We start from the raw sequence: 21,728 nt of genomic DNA on the forward strand, positions 1-21,728 counted from the left end.
CTCTGTCCTTAACTTTTATTCCTTCAGAGTCTGGGGGAGGTCTAGCCCTGCGGATCGCTGTTTCTCCCCAGTTCTTCCCGTCTCTGTGCATCATCCACCCTTCTTGCATATTCTTTGAACATAACAAATTCTCTCCATGGGTTTGTTCCTTCTATCCAAGTGCTTGCCCTCAGAATACTGACCCCTGCTCCTGCCCCATCTCCACACAGCTGCATGCTCATCATTTAGATCTTAACTCAAATGTTGCCATATCAAGGACTCTAATATCTGAAAGCACTTTGCTGTAGATTTTATTTTATTATTGTATGTACAGTTGTGTAATGCATGTGTGGTGCATGTGATACTGTGTGACTGTGGTGACTGTGGTGCACATCGGAGGAAAACTGTGGAAACCATTCTGTAATATTCACGTAGGCTTCAGGATGCAGACCCACGTCACTGGGCTTGCAAATAAACACCTTTACCTCCTGAGCACCTTGCTGGCCCCTTAATGTCCCTATTGTTTTCTTTCTTTTTTAATTGTTTATCTTGAGCTATATATTTAAAAGCACTTTGCTATTTTATCAAGTGATTGCACAATGTACCCCTGCTCCCACCCCCTCCACAACCAGTTTCACGAATACAGAGATACTGCTTTCTTAGTGCCAGCGATGTGTTCTGCATTAGGTGCAGAGCAGATGCTTAGTGAATGTCCTTGGAGCAAATGGGATCATCAGGTAGCCTCCTCTCTCTGAGAGATACTTCATTTCGGAGTTATCCCCAAGGAAAGAAGTAAGGACACTGTCCCCAGGTCCAGGCTTGTCTCTCTGCATTAACTGTTCTAACAAAGACTTAATGACTTCAAACAACATGGACTTATTCTCAAATGGTTCAAGACTCCAGAAATCAGATATCTATTTCATGGGTCACACCTGTAATTTCAGTGCTTAGGAGGCAGATGCAGGGGGATTATGATTTATGATTCTGAGCTGGCTGGGAAGATACTGTCTCAACTTTTTTTTTTTTTTAATGTGGGGTTAAATGTTAAACTCCATCAGGATTGGTGCCTTCTGGAAGAAGCCTTTGTCTTGCAGCGTCCTGGGGACTGCCTGTATGCCCCGACTTGTGCCTTGCCCTGGAATTACACTGAGCTTATGTTTCATCCTCGCGTCTCATTTTCTTGGCATCCGTCTTCTGTGCACTGCTGTGATGGCGTCCAACCTTTAGGGTCCCCTCTCCATCTCCCTCTCCTTAACATCATCACAGCCACACAATAATTTTCCTTCTGCAAAGCAGTATTCGTGGGTTCCAGCAATGAGGACGTGGGTATACTTGTGGGTCATTATTTAGTCCTTCATGCTGTTTATATGATTAATTTCACTGGGGGCTAGTGGGATTTCTGAGCAGGAGTGAGGGGTATTATTGTAGGGACTGTGTGCTCTAAAACCCCTCTGGGCCTTCATACTTTCCACTCACCACACAAGGCAAAGTCTATTTGTGTTTCTGGACTCTTAGAAGCAGTTCCCATCCCCCGACACCTGACTTATTTACATCCAAGTGAAGCAGGGAACAGCCTGGGGCCCTGGAACTCAGTACAGCCAGATGCCCCTACAGGGGCATGTTTTAGTATTCAAGACACGAGGCAAGACTCACCTGCCTCCACCTCACAGCCATGTGGCTGCCTGTCAAAGGAGGGTTCCATGGGGGCTTGCTGAGACTAAATCACATGGCTCAGAGCCCTTGGCATCCAGTGAGATGGAGAACAAGGCTGTTGCATATTCCACAGGTGCACCTGGACTCTCAAAGGTGGGGAGAGAAGAAACAGCAGAGAGATGGGGCACAGATACCCCTCTGTTGGGAATGGCTTCTCTCGATTCATTTCCTGTTCCTTCCCAATGTGTCTGCCTGTCATCCAAACCCCTTCTGTCCTGTCTGCTTAATTTCTCAAAACCCACCATCAATTCCAGCCTACCAAAAAAGCTGGAACCACTTATCACTCTATGACCCTTCCACGGATAACCAGAGAATACTCTTTACCCCTCAGGAAATAAAGTTGACTGAAGTGGTAAATCTGAATAGAATTCGGGTGTTAGTTTGCAGTTAGTATCAGCTAGCTCTGTAACCTTGGCAAGTGACTCCATTTCTCTGAACTTCTGTCTTCTCTCCTGTTTCATTGAGACAACATAAAAGCAGAGTTTGGATATCGCTTGTCACCAAATGCAGTTTCCAATGACAGAAATGAGTTACGCCTAATCCAGTTGTTGGCCCAAAGGGTCCCATGGGTACCTACAAACATTTCAGGCTATTGCCAAGACTTCTGGTGTCTCTCTACAAGCTGACCGTAGGCCCTGTTGCTGAAGACAACACTGGCACAACTCACTGAACATGGAGACGTTGAGCTGGTGCATACAAAGAGCCTTCTCCTCTATAGACTAGTGCTCATGGTCCTAGAAAGTCCTCTGTGTGCCACTGGAGGAGAAAGGTAAATACCAAACCAGCTACAAACCCTTGAACCTACAAGAGTAACTGGCCTGCAAGATACGCAAGTACAACAGTGGTACAGAGCTTAAGGGAGCAACCAACCAGTATCTCATTTGAGTTAAGGCATAAGATACTCAGTGGTACTTGGATAAGCAAGAACCTGAGACCTAATAGGTGAAGGACTAGGGGAAACCCAAACACTGTCCTACTAAAAGGACTTGGCAATAAAATGACTCCTAATGACATTCTGCTGTACCTAGTTCAGTGCCTGGCTCAGAAAAGCCTCCTCCTGCTGCAGATGGGAACAAATACAGAGATCCACAGTCAGAAAATATGCAGAAAGTGAGAGACCTTGGGACACAGGACCCTAAAAAGGATTTCTCCAATTAATCCCTCCCCTCCAGGCTCAGGAAACCCTGCAGAAGAGGAGGTAAAAAGAGTATAAGATCCAGAAAGGATAGAGGATACCCAAGAATCAAGGCCTTTTGGACGCCACAGGAAGGGAGCGCATATGAACTCCAGAGACTGTGGCAGCATGCACAGGGCCTGCATGGGTCTGCACCAGGTGGGGTTCTAGAGTTTCAAGGAGAAGTGGACACCTGCCTCCATTCCTAACCCAGAAGCAAGTCTCTAATTGATGACCACTTGCAAATGAAAATAAGTTTCCTCCAAGAGAGTCTCACTTTGGAAACAAACCACTCAAGGGTACGTCCCATGCCCACCTCCAGATGGCCAAAACAAAATGAATTGAACAACACCTTTTGAGGTATTTTGTTTTATAATGCTACATTGGGGAGCTTTTTTTTTCCTTCCTACCTTACAGGTTCTTTGCATATTTATTATGGTTTCAAGTTTGGGGGTTTCATGGGATTCCTGAGTATGTGAATGTGTGTGTCTTTGCACCCACATATGCTTCTTGTTGCTTTTCCTTTGGCTTTTTTTTTTTATTTATTTGGTTGTTTCATTGTTTTCTGATTTGTCTATTTATTTATTTATTTATTTTATTATCATTCCTTAGATGCCTGTTTGTTTACAAATAGAGACGGAAATAGGGTGTTCCCAGATGGGATGATAAGTGGGAGGAATTGGGAAGAGTAGGGGGGAGAGGAGGATACCATAATCAAAGTATATTGTGAATAAAAACATCTATTTTTAATAAAAGAAAAAAATTGTCTGGACCAAGAGAAGACCTTGGTAAACAACAGTTGTCATGCCCTGTCTGTGTTGGGGAGTTAAAAGAGAAGAGATTTCAAGGGAACTAAATCTCCTTCAAAACCAAGTATGTACTGAGTGAGGAGTGAGATTGCATCCGGCAGCATGGTTGTCTTCGGGGGTGTGGAGTAATTTCAGTGGAGTTGGCCCTTCAGAAAACACATTACTGTGAACTGGAGAGAGTATACACATCCTCTGAGAAATTTTGTCTTGAAAAATAGGGCCTGGCGAGTGTTGGATCAAAGAAGTGTTTCTGAAGGTTGTTAGTCTACACAGGAGGAGAGGATAAATGAAGGAGAGAAGGGAAGATACTGGAGTACCAGAGGAGAGAGGGATCATCCCAAGAAGTGAGTGGTGTGGTCTTCATCCCAAGGAGAAGAGATGCAGATAGCCCGAGAAGATGAGGGACCAACAGCATGAAGGATGCCAGGAAGTCATCTAGTGTATATAACTGGCAAGAGATGACAAGGATTAAGGAAGGTAGGATGAGCAAGAGAATGACTGATGGAGACACACCAAAAATGGTCCAGCTATATTGGATAAAAGTAATGGTTCTTCTCTTAAAATGTGGGGTTTAGTATGACAGTAAGGCAAGGCCATCGGCAAGGTGACACTGCCAGCAACAAGTTGTTTGTTATGTTCATGGATCCTAAGGTAAGGGGGCGTGCATGCCATGGAGGCCAAGGGAATGGAGGAGGAAGGTATGTGCAGAAGTACCAGAGGAGTCAGGAAGGAAGTGAGCAGAAAGGTCAGGAGTGCATAAGTCTTTGTTTTTTCTCTGTGTGCGTGTGTGCACGCATGCGTGCACGTGTGTGTGTGTGTGTGTGTGTGTGTGTGTGTGTGTGTGGTGTGTGCTAATGTGCATACATGTGCACTTGAGCATGTGAAGGCCAGAGGTCAATCTTCGGTGCCATTCTTCAGGCCCTATCCGCCTTGTTTTGGAGACTGGGTCTCTCACTGGCCTAGAACTCATCAAACAAGCTATACTGGTCCTCCGGCAAGCCTCAGGAATCCGCACGTCTCTGCCTTCCAGTGCTGGGATTAAAATAAGTGTACACCTTCATACCCAGCTTTTTATGGGAGTGTTTAGGGGATTTTGAACACAGGTCTTTCTGTTTGTTTGGCAGACACTTTAGTGACTGAGTTATTTTCCTAGTACCCTACTGAGGTTTCTTCAGGTAGGAAAGGAGGGTGGGCTAAGCAAGTCTAAAAAAGGTTGGTTTCTTGAATTTCAGTGAGTTCTGGGAAACGGCAGCTGTATTCAGTTTTCTAATCCCAGCTGTCTTCCTGGGGTGAGCAGAGCAAGGATAGTAGCCCTGCATAATAGCCCCACCAAGGAGACAAGTGTGGCTCTGGAGTGGTTGGTGGACATATAAGAAAGGCTCCTTGTAGCAAGATGTCTGCATCTCCAGGAACTAGCCAGCCCAGAAATATCTGCCCTCCCAGAACCAGCCAGACACCCAGACTAGAAAACATGAAATCTAGAAATGTGAAAACAAGATGCTAGCTAACACTTAAGAGTAGACACTAGCCCAAACTCTCCTTTCTCTTGCCTGAATCTTTGCCAGATTCTGCAAGCCACAGAAAATCTTTAAATCCAGGAGGGGCACCAGTGATACTAGAGTAGCCCTCACATGGGTGTAGTGATAGGAGCGGCAGGGCTGCGTCCCCGGCATGCGGCCGCACGCATGGCTAGGTTATGCCCCAAAATAATTACACGGAAACTGTATTTTTTTAAAAACTGCCTGGCCCATAAGTTCCAGTTTCCTATTGGCTAGCTCTTACATATTGTTCTAACCCATTTCTAATATTCTGTGTAGCTCCACGAGCTGGCTTACCAGGAATGATCTTAACCTGCGTCTGTCTGGAGTGGGAGAATCATGGCGAATCCCTGAATAAGCTTCTTTCTCCCAGCATTCTCTTCTGTTTACTCCACCCACCTATGTTCTAACCAATAAAATGGGCCAAGGCAGTTTCTTTATTATAATTAACCAATGTCCTTCCTCCATCACATGGGCCCTTGTAAGAAAGGCACAGGCACCAATGACTAGAGTTACAAAGAGAAAAATACGCGGCAAATAAACAAATGAGGTAGAAATGTTATTTTTTAGTAAAAAAGAAAAAAACAAACTACAAAAGTGAATAAGAAGATATTTCTCGTTGATTTTTGGCAAAGAAGATGGAAAGCTGGTTAAAATGATGCTAAAGTTAAACTCAGAACTAATTTGGACTAGAGGAAAGGTTATAATCATTATTGCATTTTATTGCATTGCTTCCGGCAGGGTCTCATGCAGCCCAAGATGGCTTCACACTCACTATGTAGCTGAAATGGCTCGAACTTATAATCCTCTTGTCTCTACTCTCAAGCAGTCTGACTACAGTATGTACCATCACACCTAGTTTATGCTGTGCTAAGGACTGAGTCAAAGGTTTCGTGCATGCTAGACAAGTGTTCCCACAACCGAGCTGCATCCTTAGTCCTTGTAGATTCATTTAAAAAATATCACTGGGATGTTGTTTGGAAAGAGCTATCAATATTCTTAAAAGTACACACTGTTTTGACCCAGAACTTCCACTTCTAGGAAATTAAGAAGGGGACAGAAAAAGTCCCAAGCAAAAGTCAGTGTGGTTGTTTGTCATCATCATGCTTCTTATGCAGTCAGAGTGTACATGTATTGGATATTTTTCAACATACTGACATCTATTCTACCAAATTTTGTGTTGTCACCTTCATGGGATTGGGTCAGAAGGGATGTGTGACTTGTGGCTTGACCTCTAGTGACCCTATCTCTGTGACCCCCCTATCAGCAAAGCATCTGTCACAGAATCGGCTTGAATCAAACATCACCATATATTTCCACCTGCATCATCTCTGTCCGCCACTGTCGCTGCTCATGGGGAGCGAGGGGCATCTCATTTCAGAGGAGAAGAAAATGGTCTCCTGGAAGAGAAGAGTTAAATTCCCCGGGATACAGTTCATGGCGGACCCAGGCAAACTCAGCCTGTTCAGTTCTAAAGTTGTTTCTCAGCCCAGGGAACCCTCACTGTTTGGATCTCAGCCTTCTGTCTGACAGAAGATGTCAGATGCCTGATGTCATTCTCAGCAACTCTCCTGCTCCTATCTGAACTCTGGAGAAGAGAGCTGTTCTGAGGCTGTTCCTCAGAGCAGGTGTGTATTCCAGGTGTGTAAGTGAAGCTAGTACTCCTCTTATCCTAACACAGGCACCTTGCAGATACTGTCTTCTGCTTGGTACCCTGGTCCCACCTCGTCCTTGCCCAGGACCAAGGAAAAGCCCAGCATCTTGGCACTGCTTTGCCAGTTAATATCTAACTGAGGAATGTCTTGCTGCCAAAAGTTGAAACACAGAGACCTTGTATTTCCAGGAACAGGTGTGACCCTCAATGTCAATAATTTTGTGTCTCTAACTATTAGGGAAAAATAACAACCACGGTCTCATGGCTTGGAAAAGGTGAACACTATGCCAAAAGGAAAGAAAAATTCTGCCCCCACAGGAACAATCTCAAGGAGCGGGGGCAGAGAATAACTGGAGGAGTGAGTGCCTGCCAAGGGCAGGTGTATATATATTGATCAGAAGCACCTGCTTATGAATGGACCAGTCCTGCCCTCCTGGGTTCAGGTAAGGCAAACTGAAGCTGTCATCTCCTGCATCCACTTCTCTATCTATTCCCTTTCTCCTTTAGGGAGGTGGGAGAGGAAATTTAGCATCTGGATACTGGGGTCAGAGCAGCCAGATTCATTACTCCACTGAGAGTCAACTTTGTGATCTGTGACATAGCAACTTCCTTCTCTTTGAGGCAAAGCTTTGAAATAGCCGTGTAAGCTGATGTTCCTTCATTCAGTGGTTTTCCTGAAGCACAGACTATGTGCTAGGTCCTGGGCTTGTGGCAGTCAACAGAAGCATCTGCTATGTGCCGGGTCCTTGCAAATGTTTAGTTAGCCAGAGGAGTGCTATGGTGCTTTTCAAACTATACCATGTGGTTTTTATCAGAATTTTCTTCATTAAATAGACCATGTCAACAGGCAACATACATTGTAAGGATAGGAGTTATCTTATAAACCTTTACTTGTGTGTGTGTGTGTTTCTTATATCTCAGACTCAGAAATCGAGAGATCATTTTTTAATATCTGTTATTTTATTTAGGTTAGTGTGTGTGTAACTGCATGATTTATGTGCAGCATTTATTTGTGGGTACCTTCTGAGGCTGGAGGGTGTTGGCTCTCCTAAAACTGGAGTTACAGACAGTTGTGAGCTGCCTAATGTGGGTGCTGGGCACCTGACCTGGGTCTTCTGCCAGAGCAGTGAGTGCTCTTCACTACCGAGCCATCTTCCCAGTCCCGAGAACATTTGTCCTTGTAATACAAGTTCTTTGAGCAGAGAGAAGCAGGCCCTATTGTTCCTATACACCAGTCAGTGGAAGAGGAGGTCCCCACTGCACAGACGAGAAGACTAGAACACATCACCTGGTGTCACGGTCCTGTGAGAGGTGACTCAGGGACTGGGCTCTGTTTCAGCTCAGTTCCTAAGAGTCTACCTCTGATGCCATCCTCACTTGCTGCTGTAAAACTTAGGGTAATACTTGTATCCATCTAGAATGATTTTGGCTGTTGCAACCACAACCATTTTGAAAAACAGTAATATGCACTGTTGTTAAGTTAGTCATCTCCAGAGTTTTTTATCTTGTGTCTTTCCTTTACATGGCTTGTGTAAAGATGTCAACTGTATTCATTATTCTGCTTGGTGTCTAGTACTAATCAGTAACTATTTGTTGAATGAATAGGTCGGTGCAAGCAAACTGTAAGTTCAGACAATCAAGAACAATCTGTAAAAGCCCAAAGCTGCCTCTAATAAGGTTCTGAGTAGAGAGCACCCCCCACCCCTATCTTGTGACTTTTTGCTCCAAACAAAAGATTTAGCTCTTCAAAATGTGCAGTACATGGAACATGAGTGGGTGGGTACGGGGTATGAGGCATGGGTAAGGAGTAGCGGTGTGTCCACACACATGGAAGCCCACCAAAGCTAGAACTACAGCCCTGTTGTTTTCCTGATCCCTATCAACGGTGCACAGCCGAGGCATTCCTTCTGTCTGTGGGGAGGGGAGTTAGACCACACATGTGCCTCACTCATCTCTGCTCTCGGGATCCCAGGCATCAGAAACACAGGGAAAGCATCTAACCCATCATTACCTTTGGGCAGGTGTTCCAGTACCAGAAATAGAGGGAAGAGCAGGAAGGATGAGGCGGCTGTGCTCTTTGACCGGGTTGCTGGTGGTAATGATGGTAACCCCTTGGCTCACTGTAGCTGGAGCCAATGATTCATCAGAAGCAAGTAAGTGTGAGTGTTTGTGCATGCGTGTGTGTGCATGTGTGTGTGCATGTGTATGTAGTACTCTTCCCTGTGCTTAATTGAATTCTTAATTAAGATTAAGCAATCTTAATCCTTCTTTTAGCCCATTTGGCATGATCTGTATCCTAAGCCCATATCATGGTTTGTAATGTGCCCGGACTCACTCAGAAGTTCTACTAAGATGCAAATCCTACTTTAGTATGTCTGACAAGAGGCCCGAGACTCTGAAAAAATAACAAAGTTTGGGTGATGCTAATGTTGGGCTAGAGCATCTCTGAATCTTTCTTGCACTTTATTGTAAAGTCACATGCATGCTCAGTTACATAAATGAATTGAACAGCCCCAGGTGGCGCATAGGCACCTCTCCTTTAAGTGTGGAGTCATTCCACGGGGCTTCCATCCTGGAGTACTGTGGAGCCATAGTAAATACAACTGTGGGGTCGTGGTTAAAAGCACATGTTCTGTGGTCATGACATGTGTGTACATCATGTTTGGCAACTTGTGAGGGACTTACCCCTTCTGAGTATCAATGTTCATGTCTGTAAATAAAGATAAATTAAAAGGGGGCGCTGGTCAGTAAGCTCCAGAATGAAAGGTACACATCTTTGCGTCCGACATGCAGTACGTGACGCTAAACAACGGCTCTTTCCTTTTCAGTGCTGAAAGCAAGTGTGAGTGTCTTGTCAAATGGGCTGGGAACAGTCTTCAGAGAGAAGGGACACAGGGAAGGGTGTTAGTGAAGGCTGCAGAGGCAGAGAGAGGACCTGGGCAGCCTAGGAAGGGGTGGCAGCTTCGTCACACATCCTCCCTGGTTACCCAGGGTATTGTGTGTTCTGCCCTTGGATGTGACAATGTGGACGTTTTAAAAGGAGGCACAAAGGAAAGGCCACGCTTAACTAGATGAATATGAGAATCTACTCAGTTGGTTGGATGGGCAGCTTCCAAGGGTGGCGGTAAGATAACAAGTTCTTTAAGAAGCAAGAAAGACTCTGTTTTGGGCTATCTGCCCAGCTGCCGGGGGTTCTGAGACTGTGCTCTTCGATCAACAGTAAGGTGTTCCGAATGCCACAGCAACGCCACCTGCATGATGGATGGAGCGGTCACAACATGCTTCTGCCACCTGGGTTTCACTGGTAACGGGCTGCACTGTGAGGACGTGGATGAGTGTGCCATCCCTCAGGCTCACAACTGCTCTGCCAACAGCGTCTGCGTGAACACACTGGGTTCCTACGCATGCGCCTGCAAGGATGGCTTCCGTCTGACGCCTGGGCTGGGCTGCGTTGATGTGGATGAATGCGCAGAGCTGGGACTCAGTGACTGCCATGCACTAGCTACCTGTGTCAACAGGGAGGGCAACTACTCGTGCGTGTGTCCCAAGGGCTACGAAGGGGATGGTCGGCACTGTGAGTGCTCCCCAGACTCCTGTGGGCCCGATCTGGACTGCTTGCCCCAGGGCCCGGGGGGAGCACTCGTGTGTGTAGACCCCTGCAATGTGCATGAGACCCTGGCCGAGTACTGGCGCAGCACGGAATACGGTGCCGGCTACTCCTGTGACTCTAATTTGCATGGCTGGTACCGGTTCATGGGCCAGGGTGGCGTGAGCATGGCTGAGACCTGTGTGCCGGTCCAGCGATGCAACACGGCTGCGCCCATGTGGCTCAATGGCTCGCATCCGTCGAGCAACGAGGGCATCGTGAGCCGCACGGCCTGTGCGCACTGGAGCGGCAACTGCTGTCTGTGGTCCACAGAGATTCAGGTGAAGGCCTGCACAGGTGGCTACTATGTTTACAACCTGACAGAGGCCCCCGAATGCAATCTGGCTTACTGCACAGGTGAGCAGAGCTGCACCCTACCTCCTCTTTGGTCTGTAGGAGTCTGGAGAAACAAGCTGTTGACTGTCTTGATGATGTTTCAGATCCTGGCTCCGTGGAGGGGACCTGCGAAGAGTGCGGGGTGGACGAGGACTGCATATCAGAAAACGGCAGATGGCGCTGTCAGTGTAAAAAGGACTTCAATATCACAGGTGAGGCCCGGAGGGCGATTGGTTGAGAAAGTGATCAGCGCTTAGGGGTGAGGCTCATGCTTGTGTGGGTCTGGGACCAGAGGATACACAGCCAATCAGTGAGAAGGAAAGGTCACTAAGAGTCTGGGCTGTTTGGGGCTCCTCCTCAATGGGCTCCAAAGGCACACCAGGTAACCAGAAGTAACCGGAAATTATCTAGCTGCCCGCCACATCAGAAACTGACTGTGGCCGGCTGTTCTGTGGCCAGTGCGGGATGCTGGGCGTGGGCCAGGGTCCCTCTCAGCCCGTTTCCTCATGGTGTTATTGAAGATGGTGAGGTCTTTTCCAGAGTTGGGTCACGTGTCATGCCCACTGTCTGATGCTGCTTCTTTCCAAGTACTGTCTTGTGTGGCAAAATGTCGTGATGAAGACGTTCCTCTCCAGTTTGGTGGGATGGCTTCCTTGAGCTTGATTCAGGGTGTGGGTGTCCCTGCTGTGTTTACAAGTAAAATGTCACAACGTTAAATGTAAAAAGGAACACAATGGTAAGGAAGCCAATGCACTTCTACAGAGGTGCAGTGCTCCACACTGAAAAGGAAAAATTAAGAAACACTTCCAAAAATTGGAACTTACTTGAGAGTCTTTGTCTCTCTACCATATAGGTCCTAAGGACTGAACTCAGGTAGTAAGGCTTGGCAGCAGACACCTTTACCCACTGAGCCATCACACCAGCTCCTGAATACTTGAAAAATAAGGAAAAATTCTAGTTATTCTTTATTGCCTTCTCCAAACTTTGAGCCTGCTCTTTGTCTGAGAGGGAGACTAACCAACAACATCGTCAGAGTCACTGCCAATGGGAGGCCTGGCACCTGTGTGTAGCAAGGATGCCCAAGGGTGGCAATTAGCGTTTTCTGTTTTTCTCTTCATATTGGTTGGATGTTGTTTAAGGCTGGGCCAGTGAAAGACCCTCAAACTACCTTAAATTGTATATACAGTGCACTCTTGGGGGAACATGGAGCTGGGTGGTTGATGGTTGGATCCACACAGTGATGTCCATAATTTAATTTTGGCTGAGAGGGGACTATGATTAACCCAGGGCATCTTAAGTGCCACCATCTGATGGCCAGTCCAGCAAGCATGCTGTGTCCCTGGGGACGTGCCTGGCCCTGGAGGAGAAGATTCCTGATCTTGTTGTCCCTGGCTTTTTCAGATATCTCTCTTCTGGATCACAAGATAGAGTGTGGGACCAATGACATCAAAATATCCCTCAGCAAATGCCAGCTCCAGAGCGTGGGCTTTATGAAGGTCTTCATGTACCTGAGTGACAGCCAGTGCTCGGGCTTCAGTGAGAGGGGTGAACGAGACTGGATGTCCGTGGTGACACCCGCCCAGGATGGCCCCTGTGGGACAGTGTTGAGGGTAAGTCCTTGCCCGTGGTAACATCAGGGTTGGAGTGACTAGTGCCTGTGTAAGGTCCAAGTCCACACCTTGTTGGATCTTTGGGCGATTTGTTTGACCTGACTAAGTAACTTCAACATGTAGGGGTTGCCACTTCTCTGTAGGGATGTCAGGGTTAAATTAATCCATGTGTCTGGTGTGAGCTTGATCTGTAAGGATGCCCCCCCCTTCTGCAGATGGGAAAGAAAGGGCTAGGCTGACAGTGATGGCTTCCAACCACTAAGGTTCACACTGGGACCAGAAGCAAGTCTGTCTGTGTTCAGGGATCCCAAGAAGAGTGTCACCCCTAGAGGCCTCTGCGAAGATCAACCATTAAATGTTCGTGAGGCTGGCACCTAGCTTCCTCCTGACTCCATCCCTGGAAAGAAAATGGGGATGAGCAAAAGGAAAGGAGGGGAGGGAGAGATTGCCACTGTCAAGGACAGTGTGAGATGGAATGAGTGACAGCTTGCTCGTGATTCTCAGTTTTCAAGAGGAAACCTGCAGGTTTGGAACTAGCCCAGGTTTTATGGAGAACCCAGCCCAGAGCCACCATTCAGGTTTTGTAGATCCCATGCTCTGCATGGATGGACTCAGTTCTCAGGGAACCGTGAACCTCCATCCCTTTATCGACAAAGCAGGGATTCAGCAGCCCTGCCTCTTTAGGCTGTGGGAAGCATTGGTAGAACGATGCAGGAGGAGAATGTAGCTCAGTGTCGGGAACATGACATCTGCTCCTAAAGTCACTGCTATTGTAACACACAGACGGGGAGGGCAGCTTTCAGGGCTCCCTAGACCAACCCATTGGCTGTAAAACTCTGCTTGGGGTCTCATGTCTCTTTCTCCTTACTCCTCTTCACCCAACACAGACCAATGAAACCCATGCCACCTACAGCAACACCCTCTACCTGGCAAATGAGATCATCATCCGTGACGTCAACATCAGGATCAACTTTGAATGCTCTTACCCCCTGGACATGAAAGTCAGCCTGAAGACCTCCCTACAGCCCATGGTCAGGTGTGGCCATCAGGGGTCTCCAGTGCTCTGGGGAGGCTTCACCCCACAGCCCTGTAACCCCTCGGCCCCTCAGTCCTGAGACTTTCAGCTGCCTTGACAAGTGGGAACTGGCTTTGGAGTCTGGGGGTGCAGGGTTGGGAGGACACATAGTGAGGAATTCCAGAACCCAGATTTCAACCCAGGCTCTGCCATCTATTAAGTGGATAGCTTTGGGAACCCATAGCAACCGTCCAACTGTTGTCCTCATTTACCAGGGGGCTTTAATAATACTTGTGTGGCTTTTCTAAGGACAGTTATGTTCTGCAAAAGGGATCAAATATCAGTCTGTCTTTTCAGAGGGCTTGGGTGGCCCTGCTTCTGGAGGGGATTCTGAACAAGCATAGCTTTTATTTAGATCTCAGCTTCCATCCTTCTCTGAATTGAAGATCTATGATTAAAGAGGCATTTACAGATCACACTCTTCAGAGGTGTCTTTTTTGGTAGAAAGGTAGCTAGCTGGAGAGGCAAACCAGGAAAGCTCCATCCATTTGGTGGAAAATAGCATCCTATTACTATGTAAAATTGAAAGTCTTTGAATATGTTGGGCCACAGACCACTGATGCTCTATGATGGGCCACAGGCCACTGATGCTCATGTGGGAAGGATGACAGCTGCAAACACTAGTATTTACTGAGCATTTGCCATATGGAAGAAACATGTTAAGAATGCTGGACTGATATGTGTGTGACTTGCTTATATTGGGCTATTGGATGGAGTACAACCAGGTGAGGGAGTGCCCTGGAGTAATGTGGCCATGTCCTAGGCCTCCCTTCAAGGTGTCTGAGAGCAACAGGTATGTGAGCAAGCCTCTCTGGGGCTCAAGAACGTCTCAGCCTGTTCTCTCTTATGAAGCAGATCCTTGTATTGTTGGGCAATTCTCATAAACCTTATTTATGTGACACCTCTCTCTCTCTCTGTATCCTGTGAGAGATAATGCAGTGAAATTCACACCAGTATGAGTGTTTAGATTAAAAACAGCCCATTTATAAAACCCAATCTGATGTCGGTATTGGAAGGAACACCTTGACAGAGCTTCAGAACTCAAGTCTATAGGGCTCCTGATAACTCATCTCTCTTTACCTGTTGAAGGCTGAGACTCAAGAAGCCCAGGTAGGTCCCCGAAGAATTTATTCTATTTTGAAGGATGGTAGGAAGGGGGCACCCACAGTGCCCTGGAAATTTAATTCAAGATATGGTCTATGGATCTATAACACCAGCATCACTAATGATGAGCTTGTTAGAGATGCAGATCTTCGAATCCTACCACAGACCTACTCAGTCAGGGAGGGCTTCTCTCCAGCATCCCCTAACACCCCATGCCTCTGAGAGCTCACAGAAGTTTGCCAAGCAGCGGTGAGGGGTTCAGGCCTGCTATTGAATGAGACAGTCAGAAACCTGCAAGGAACAGTCCGAGAATGCTGGTCAGAAAGGGTAGCCATCTGCGCATGTTCTCAACCTGGTCCTCTAACAGCTCCTCTTCCTCTGCAGTTCCCTGAACATCAGCTTGGGTGGGACAGGCATGTTCACCGTGCGGATGGCGCTGTTCCAGAGCCCTGCCTACACACAGCCCTACCAAGGCTCCTCTGTGATGCTGTCCACAGAGGCTTTTCTGTATGTGGGCACCATACTGGATGGGGGTGACGTGTCCCGGTTTGTACTGCTAATGACCAACTGCTATGCCACGCCCAGTAGCAACGCCACAGACCCTGTGAAATACTTCATTATCCAGGACAGGTAAAACAGCGGATTCTATTTGGATGGGGATTGGGGTCATGTCTTTAGAATTAGTGGGAGGAGGGGAATACATGTTTATGTTCATCCTCCCTTAGCTTAAATTTAGCATTTTGGCTCAACCTGAATACAGGGACCTACCTATGCTATCCAGTAGTCTTTAGGTGCTATTCATTAGGACTCCCTAGATCACCTTATGTAATATTTATCAACTGTATTTTCACAAGTATGTAAAGCACACATATCAAATGTTTTAACATTTTAAGAAGTGCGCTTTGATTTAAGTGGTTTTCTTGGTATTTCTTGAAATATCTTATTTTTATACAATATGTCATTATATTTGAAGAGGGTTGCATATGTTCACTGGCGGGCCAAGTGGGCATCCCTGACTTAGCACATATAAGAAATCTGATGAAAAGGCAGGCTCAGAGCAGCAGGCAGCCAGTGCCCGGCTGGGAAGAGTAGGGGATGGGCATGGTTAGCCAAGGAGCGGTTGAAACTGGGAGGGTACAGGCTTGCTGTCTCTTCCTTGAGAGGCTATAGATAAATTAAACAGATATTTTGAAAGTCTGCTGTGTACCAGACTTTGTGGGTACCATGGCGAGGGGAAGAGATGAAACCACCCACCCTCACACAACTTAAATTCTGAAGGCAAGACAGACAATTAAACGAAAGTAAAATACACAGTGAGGAGGAAGCCTTTGGACAAGTGAAGCAGGGAGGGAAAGGCTTTGCAGCCCACGCTGCAGGACCTGCCCAGAATGCCCGGCACACACGTGAGCTTCTTCTGCATGTTGGTTTGTTTGGATGCCACTGTGCGCATTGCAGATGGGTACACACACTTTGATTGGCTCAGTGGCTGGCTGGACTCCCTGGTTTCTGCGATTATAGGCACATATTTCACAGCATGAAATAGTTAATGATTCTTTTATTTATTTATTTATTAAAGATTTCTGTCTCTTCCCCGCCACTGCCTCCCATTTCCCTCCCCCTCCCCCATTAATGATTCTTTAATATGTTTCCTTGTCAATGAGAACGAGCTTCTGGATTGTTCCAACTCTGTGGTTGAAGAATTTCATCATTTTTCTTTAGCCCCAGTCACAGGCAGCACCTACTGTGTGCCTCATTCTGTTCTAAGCACTTTGAAAAAAAAAATAACATAATCCTCAGGTATCTTTTAACATTACTCCCATATGTGTATGGAGACGTTGAGGCACAGAGAAGTTTAACGAGCTAGCAGGTGGCGACGTGGCATTTAAGCCCAGGAAGTGGAGCTCCAGAGTCTTGGCTTAATCAGCTCCACCGTATGTCTTAATGTTCCCATTCAGATGTCCAAACACATTGGATACAACCGTTCAGGTGGTGGAGAACGGCGAGTCCCCTCAGGGCCGGTTTTCTGTTCAGATGTTCCGGTTCGCAGGAAATTACGACCTTGTCTACCTGCACTGTGAGGTGTACCTGTGTGACTCTGTGAATGAACAGTGCAAGCCTGTGAGTCATCCCCCTTCCCCCTTCTCCCCACAAAAGAATGCTGGAACCCCCTCACCCCCACCCCCGCACAACAGTCTGCTGGAGTGCCCGTCTCTACCATCAAGACACGTGGCCAAAGGCATAAAGGAAGACACGTATTTGTGGCATTTTCCTATTTTAGCATAAGGACACATAGCTGCAAGACAGAGTGGGCAGGACCAATTAGGACACCTGGGCTACCTGGCAGTCAGGAAACAGTGGTGATATCAGGGGGCTTGGCCAATAAGTGGACCTTATTAGCAGGCACAAGCTATTCTCCCCATAACAGTAACTTAAATCTGCAGTGCTGTGTGCAACTCAGGTGTTTTAATGTGTTCAAACGCCACAGAAATTCACCGGGGGAGCTACTCGCTCATTTTCTCAATTGGAAAAGCTCAGAGAGCTGAAGTGACTAGTCCACAATCCCAATAAGGGCTGGGGCTGGGACATGATCCGCTATCTCCTGTATGAGGCAGGAGGATGCTCTTCTGAGCTGGCTGCCCACTTTTCACGCCAGGATCACACGTCACCTTCCTCTCAACCATGAGTGATGTTCTGTGTCACCCTTCCCCTGCAGAGCTGCTCTGGTACCAGACTGAGAAGTGGGAACTTCATAGATCAGGCCCGGGTCCTGAACTTGGGCCCCATCACACGGCAAGGTGAGAGATCTGTTCTTCTGTCAGGTCCCTGAATGGGGAAGAGGCAAGGCGGCAGAGGCTGGCTTCTGAGGTCTGACTGGGAATGGAAGAGTGAGGAACAGTGGATTCTCTGGGCGATCAGCTGCCTTCCTCTCTAACCAGTTCTACTGCAGCCATTCCTTCGTCCATTGCAGACGCAGGCTTTGGTGCTCGCTATGGCTTAGCATCTTGTGACAAGCAGAACAGATCCCACTGCCTTGGATCTTCTGGATCATTTGGGGAAACATTGTCCAAATGGCACCATTAAGATGCGTAGAACTGCAGTTGCCTTGAGCGCAGGGAGAAAGTGCACACAGAGTTTGAAGCTGTTCTAAGGAACCAGACCGAGTCTTGGTGATTGGGGAAGACTAGGGAGAAGCCAGCCTGTTAGGAGAATTGAGGGGAGCTAGGCCAGTGGTGGTGGCTAAACTAGTATAGGCGAGGCTAGCTCTGTGGAACTGTGTAGATCCCAATAAGTTGTTAGTCTTTCTTCTGAAAGCAATATGGATGAGGCTTTCTACAGATCCAGTGTGGGGGAGTGAGCTTCAGAAAGATGACCCTGGCTGCAAGAGGAGAAGACGGGGAGAACTAGTCTCAGTTTCCTTGTAAGCCATGTGCCTCACTTCTCATGGATCTTTCTGTTTCTCCCAAAGGAGTCCAGGCTGCTGTTTCCAAGGCTGCTTCCAGCAACTTAAGTAAGTTAGTAACTTGAGTAAGCTATGTAACTATCCTTTCTGTATAGTAACCTGCTCCATGACACTCCGCTGTGGCTTTCTATCTGAAGTTCTGAGTGGACTGGAGGGCCTAGCCTTCAGAGCCTGAGCTGCCAAAGGTGACTTGTCCTGGAAATGCCTGGACCTCACCTGTACTCATGCGCACATTTGTGCTGTCTCATAGTAGTGTGTTGGAACACAGGTGCGACCCAACAACCTGAGAGAGCACAGTGCCTAGGTTTGTTTGCACACATTCATATCTGTACACAGATACCACACACATTTACATGTATGCATGCCTGTACATATCTGCATACACACAAATCATTCACATTCCTATCTGCACACACACACTCATATGTGTATGCAGACCACACATGCTCCTATCCGCACACAGATCACATACATGTCTGTACACAAACCACACACACTCATCTTACACACAGATCACACATATTCACCTCTGCACATACATTTATGGGCATACAGACTATAATACTCACATCTGCATATAGACCAGCCACTTTCATGTCTGCACACAGATCATACACACTCATATCTGTGCACACTCCTTTCTGCACACAGACCAAACACATTCATATTTGCATACATATCACAATACTCATATGTACACATACAGATCACAGACATTCATGTATGCACATGTTGATCACACACACTTCTATCTGCAGGCACAGATCACACATGTTCATGCTTTATACAGAGATAGACACACAGCTGCAGTTGCCCGCATGCGTGTAAGTGGCTCAGATATCCACATATATCATTACAAACCTGTTCCCCAAGGACATGCACACCTGCCCTTTTCTTGGCACACCCTGAAGCTGAAGCTCATTTCTTACACCGCACAAGCCACTCTACAGGTTACAAATATTTGCTGAGAGCCATTGTTTGCCAAGAACCAAGATTAGTCGTGCACTGAGCATATCAGACAAACAAGAAGCTCTGTATTTTGCGTCTTCAAGCCTCAGACCACAAAAGTCTGAACTGGTGACATTGTTGTCCTTTTCTGCTGCCTGCTGCCTGATTTGTCACCCCAGATGAAAACTGAATCCACACAGCCATTGCTTTTCTAACCTGGGTCTAAGAGGATTGCTATGATGACCTGGGGTTTGGCATGGAGTTCTCTGCCCCTGAGCTCAGAGCTGGAAAGTCACGGTTCTCCCGTGACATAGGTGTCTCTTCTGTGACTAGCCTTCAGGTCTCTGGGATGGTTGGGTCTGTTAGGTATCACATGAAGGGTGCACACCAAGTACTTCAGCAGACACTACTGTCTTTTCCAGACCAGTCCACCTGGAATGGAGCCTGAATCTACCCCACTCCCACCCCGTTTAGTGTAGAAAACTTTTTTGAACTTCCTCGTCCAGATAGGGTTCCTTCCTTCTTGGCTAGTCTGTAGGAAAGTATCTTATGTTACTTTGCACAAAAGTCCACCAGCCCCTGCCATGTTCCTCTAATTGTTTTCCTTTTAGGGCTCCTGAGCATCTGTCTGCCTCTGTTTCTCTCCGTCACTTTGACCCTGATGTCTCACTGATGGACAAAAGGAAACCTGGTGTGGTTCCCAGCTCACTTCCTGCCGGCCAGGAGGAGAGATGCAGGCTGGTTTCCAGCCATAGGAGAGGGACTCACACTGCTCCCAGATTGCACTTACTCTCTCCCTTTAATCCTCTCACTCAAAACCTAGTAGTTATCCTCCAATGCTGCTCTCTCTCCAAACGGGACTTGTGGTACATCTGCACATGGAGCCCTGTCTCCTTAAGGAATAATAAGAATAATAATAATAAGTTTAAAAAATCAGCTTTTGGAGTCATTAATTCAAATCTTCACTGACCACACCGTCACTGTGGACACTGTCTGTTGTACCGAGCATCACATGGTGGGATGAAAGCAGACCCTTTCCCTATTTTAATGGACTTCACAGACGCTCTGAGAAACTGGGATCTCAGAACAAAAGTTCTGTTATGCTACCTTAGAAAAGACACACAATGTGTCTGAACATCACCTATATAAACACACACACACACACATATATATATATATATATATATATCCGTCCTTCCATTTGCTGAGCTGCTACTGTACCAGTTACTAAGCTATGCCAGGTATATAACAGTGGATACAGGCCGTGAGCAATGCAGGCACAAGTCATGCCTCAGAACTTGAACATGCAATTCTTTAGGCTGCCAGGGACTCCAGACCTGGAGAGTTTAACAGACATCAGGAGGTGGCAGATTCTTTGCAATGGGGGCAGTCAAGAGTGCCCTCACAAGGATACACTTGGCTTTTCCACAAATGAACTTTGGGGACTTCACATGTTCCAGGCCTACATTAGATGCTGAGAAACATTGGCGGATGAGACAAAGCCTTTTCCTTTCTCCAGGCATCTTAAGTCTTAGAGAAGAGATGTAGAAGCAATGGCAGGTGTCTTGTGTCTCCTTAGGACTCCCGCTCACTAGACTTCTACAGCCACTCCTAAAGCTGCAGCTCTTTTCTCAGGCCCCAGCAGTAGAGGAAAGCACAATCAAGCCTTTTCCATGGGTAGAGAGACTGTGCGACTTTATCCATGGACAGGGACCAGATCCAATCTACACTTAGACACCCAGAGATTCCAAAAGTCTCTAGAAAAAAAAAGTGTCGCCAATGCTGATGGGAACTGTTTTTTCTGACCCACCTGGTTTCCTGGCCACTCACTGGACCTTCCTGGGGCAGCCAAGGCCTCAGATCAGGGAAAGACACACGTGTGAGTCCAAAGCAAGGACTGCTGGAACAGTATGTCTTATGTTAAGAGCTCTTATCTCACACAGACACTCACAGCACATACAGGCTTCTTGCTATTATATAAGAGCTCTGCAGGTGACCCACAGGCTAGTCCAGTGCTATCCCAACCACGATTAGTCTGTGTTCTGCTTGGACTGAGGGAGTCCCTACGGAACGGTCTGTGCTGTGACTCAGGAGCAGCAGGACTTGAAGGGAAGGTCTGGGTCAAGGGAAACAAGGGCTAAGCTAAAGACAAAGGCCGGGTAAGGGGCAGGGGAGAAATGTCCCAATGCCATCTCTGCCCCTACCATGTCTTTTCCTTTCTTGCTTTCTGTCTGCTGGTTAAACAACTTAATGTAGCCCCAGCTATTAATTAATTAATATTAATTAGATACCAAATTAAATGCCAGACACTTTTATGGTAGTGAGGAAATAGAGAATTATCAAGACGGCCACTTTGGTAACGACAATACCTTGAAATGATAACCGTGCAATGTGACAAGTGGTGACAGCCATGGGGGAGGGGGAAAGACAAGGACAACATAATAGTCTGATATGAGTGCTGTTTCACAAAGAATGATAGGGTATGATAAAGTATGGCCTCCTGACAAGCAGAGGCTGACGGAGTATGCGAGCGAACCAGCCTGCTCGGGACAGCTGGGGAAGATCGTCACAGGTAGCTGGGATATTAACTGCAAAGATCCCAAGGCAGAAACGTACGTCTCTCCATCAAGGCTGACTGCCACCTGGACATGGGACGAATGACTCATGAAGGGGGCCCTAGAA

General features: G+C 47.0%; 1 protein-coding gene across 1 annotated transcript; it reads left to right on the forward strand.

Annotated features, from left to right (window-relative positions):
- Positions 1-7,232: 7,232 nt before the first annotated feature.
- Positions 7,233-19,936, forward strand: Umod (uromodulin). The gene is made up of 11 exons (XM_050143218.1): positions 7,233-7,310; positions 8,889-9,020; positions 10,088-10,870; positions 10,954-11,061; positions 12,251-12,459; positions 13,347-13,495; positions 15,023-15,268; positions 16,594-16,756; positions 17,352-17,433; positions 18,105-18,146; positions 19,658-19,936. The coding sequence occupies exons 2-11, from the start codon at positions 8,927-8,929 to the stop codon at positions 19,717-19,719; spliced, it is 1,938 nt and encodes a 645-aa protein (XP_049999175.1). The 5' UTR covers positions 7,233-7,310; positions 8,889-8,926; the 3' UTR covers positions 19,720-19,936.
- The last annotated feature ends 1,792 nt before the right edge of the window (positions 19,937-21,728 follow it).

This window comes from Alexandromys fortis, unplaced genomic scaffold (assembly GCF_014885135.2).
Source record: "Alexandromys fortis isolate MF-2015 unplaced genomic scaffold, M_Fortis_MF-2015_v1.1 scaffold_45, whole genome shotgun sequence".
Taxonomy (NCBI): Eukaryota; Metazoa; Chordata; class Mammalia; order Rodentia; family Cricetidae; genus Alexandromys; species Alexandromys fortis.

Coding starts and splice junctions, on each gene's coding strand:
- Umod (XM_050143218.1), top strand. CDS start 8,927: ATGAGGCGGCTGTGCTCTTTGACCGGGTTGCTGGTGGTAATGATGGTA. Junction 16,757..17,351: donor TGAATGAACAGTGCAAGCCT/GTGAGTCATCCC, acceptor CTTCCCCTGCAG/AGCTGCTCTGGTACCAGACT. Junction 18,147..19,657: donor GGCTGCTTCCAGCAACTTAA/GTAAGTTAGTAA, acceptor TTTTCCTTTTAG/GGCTCCTGAGCATCTGTCTG.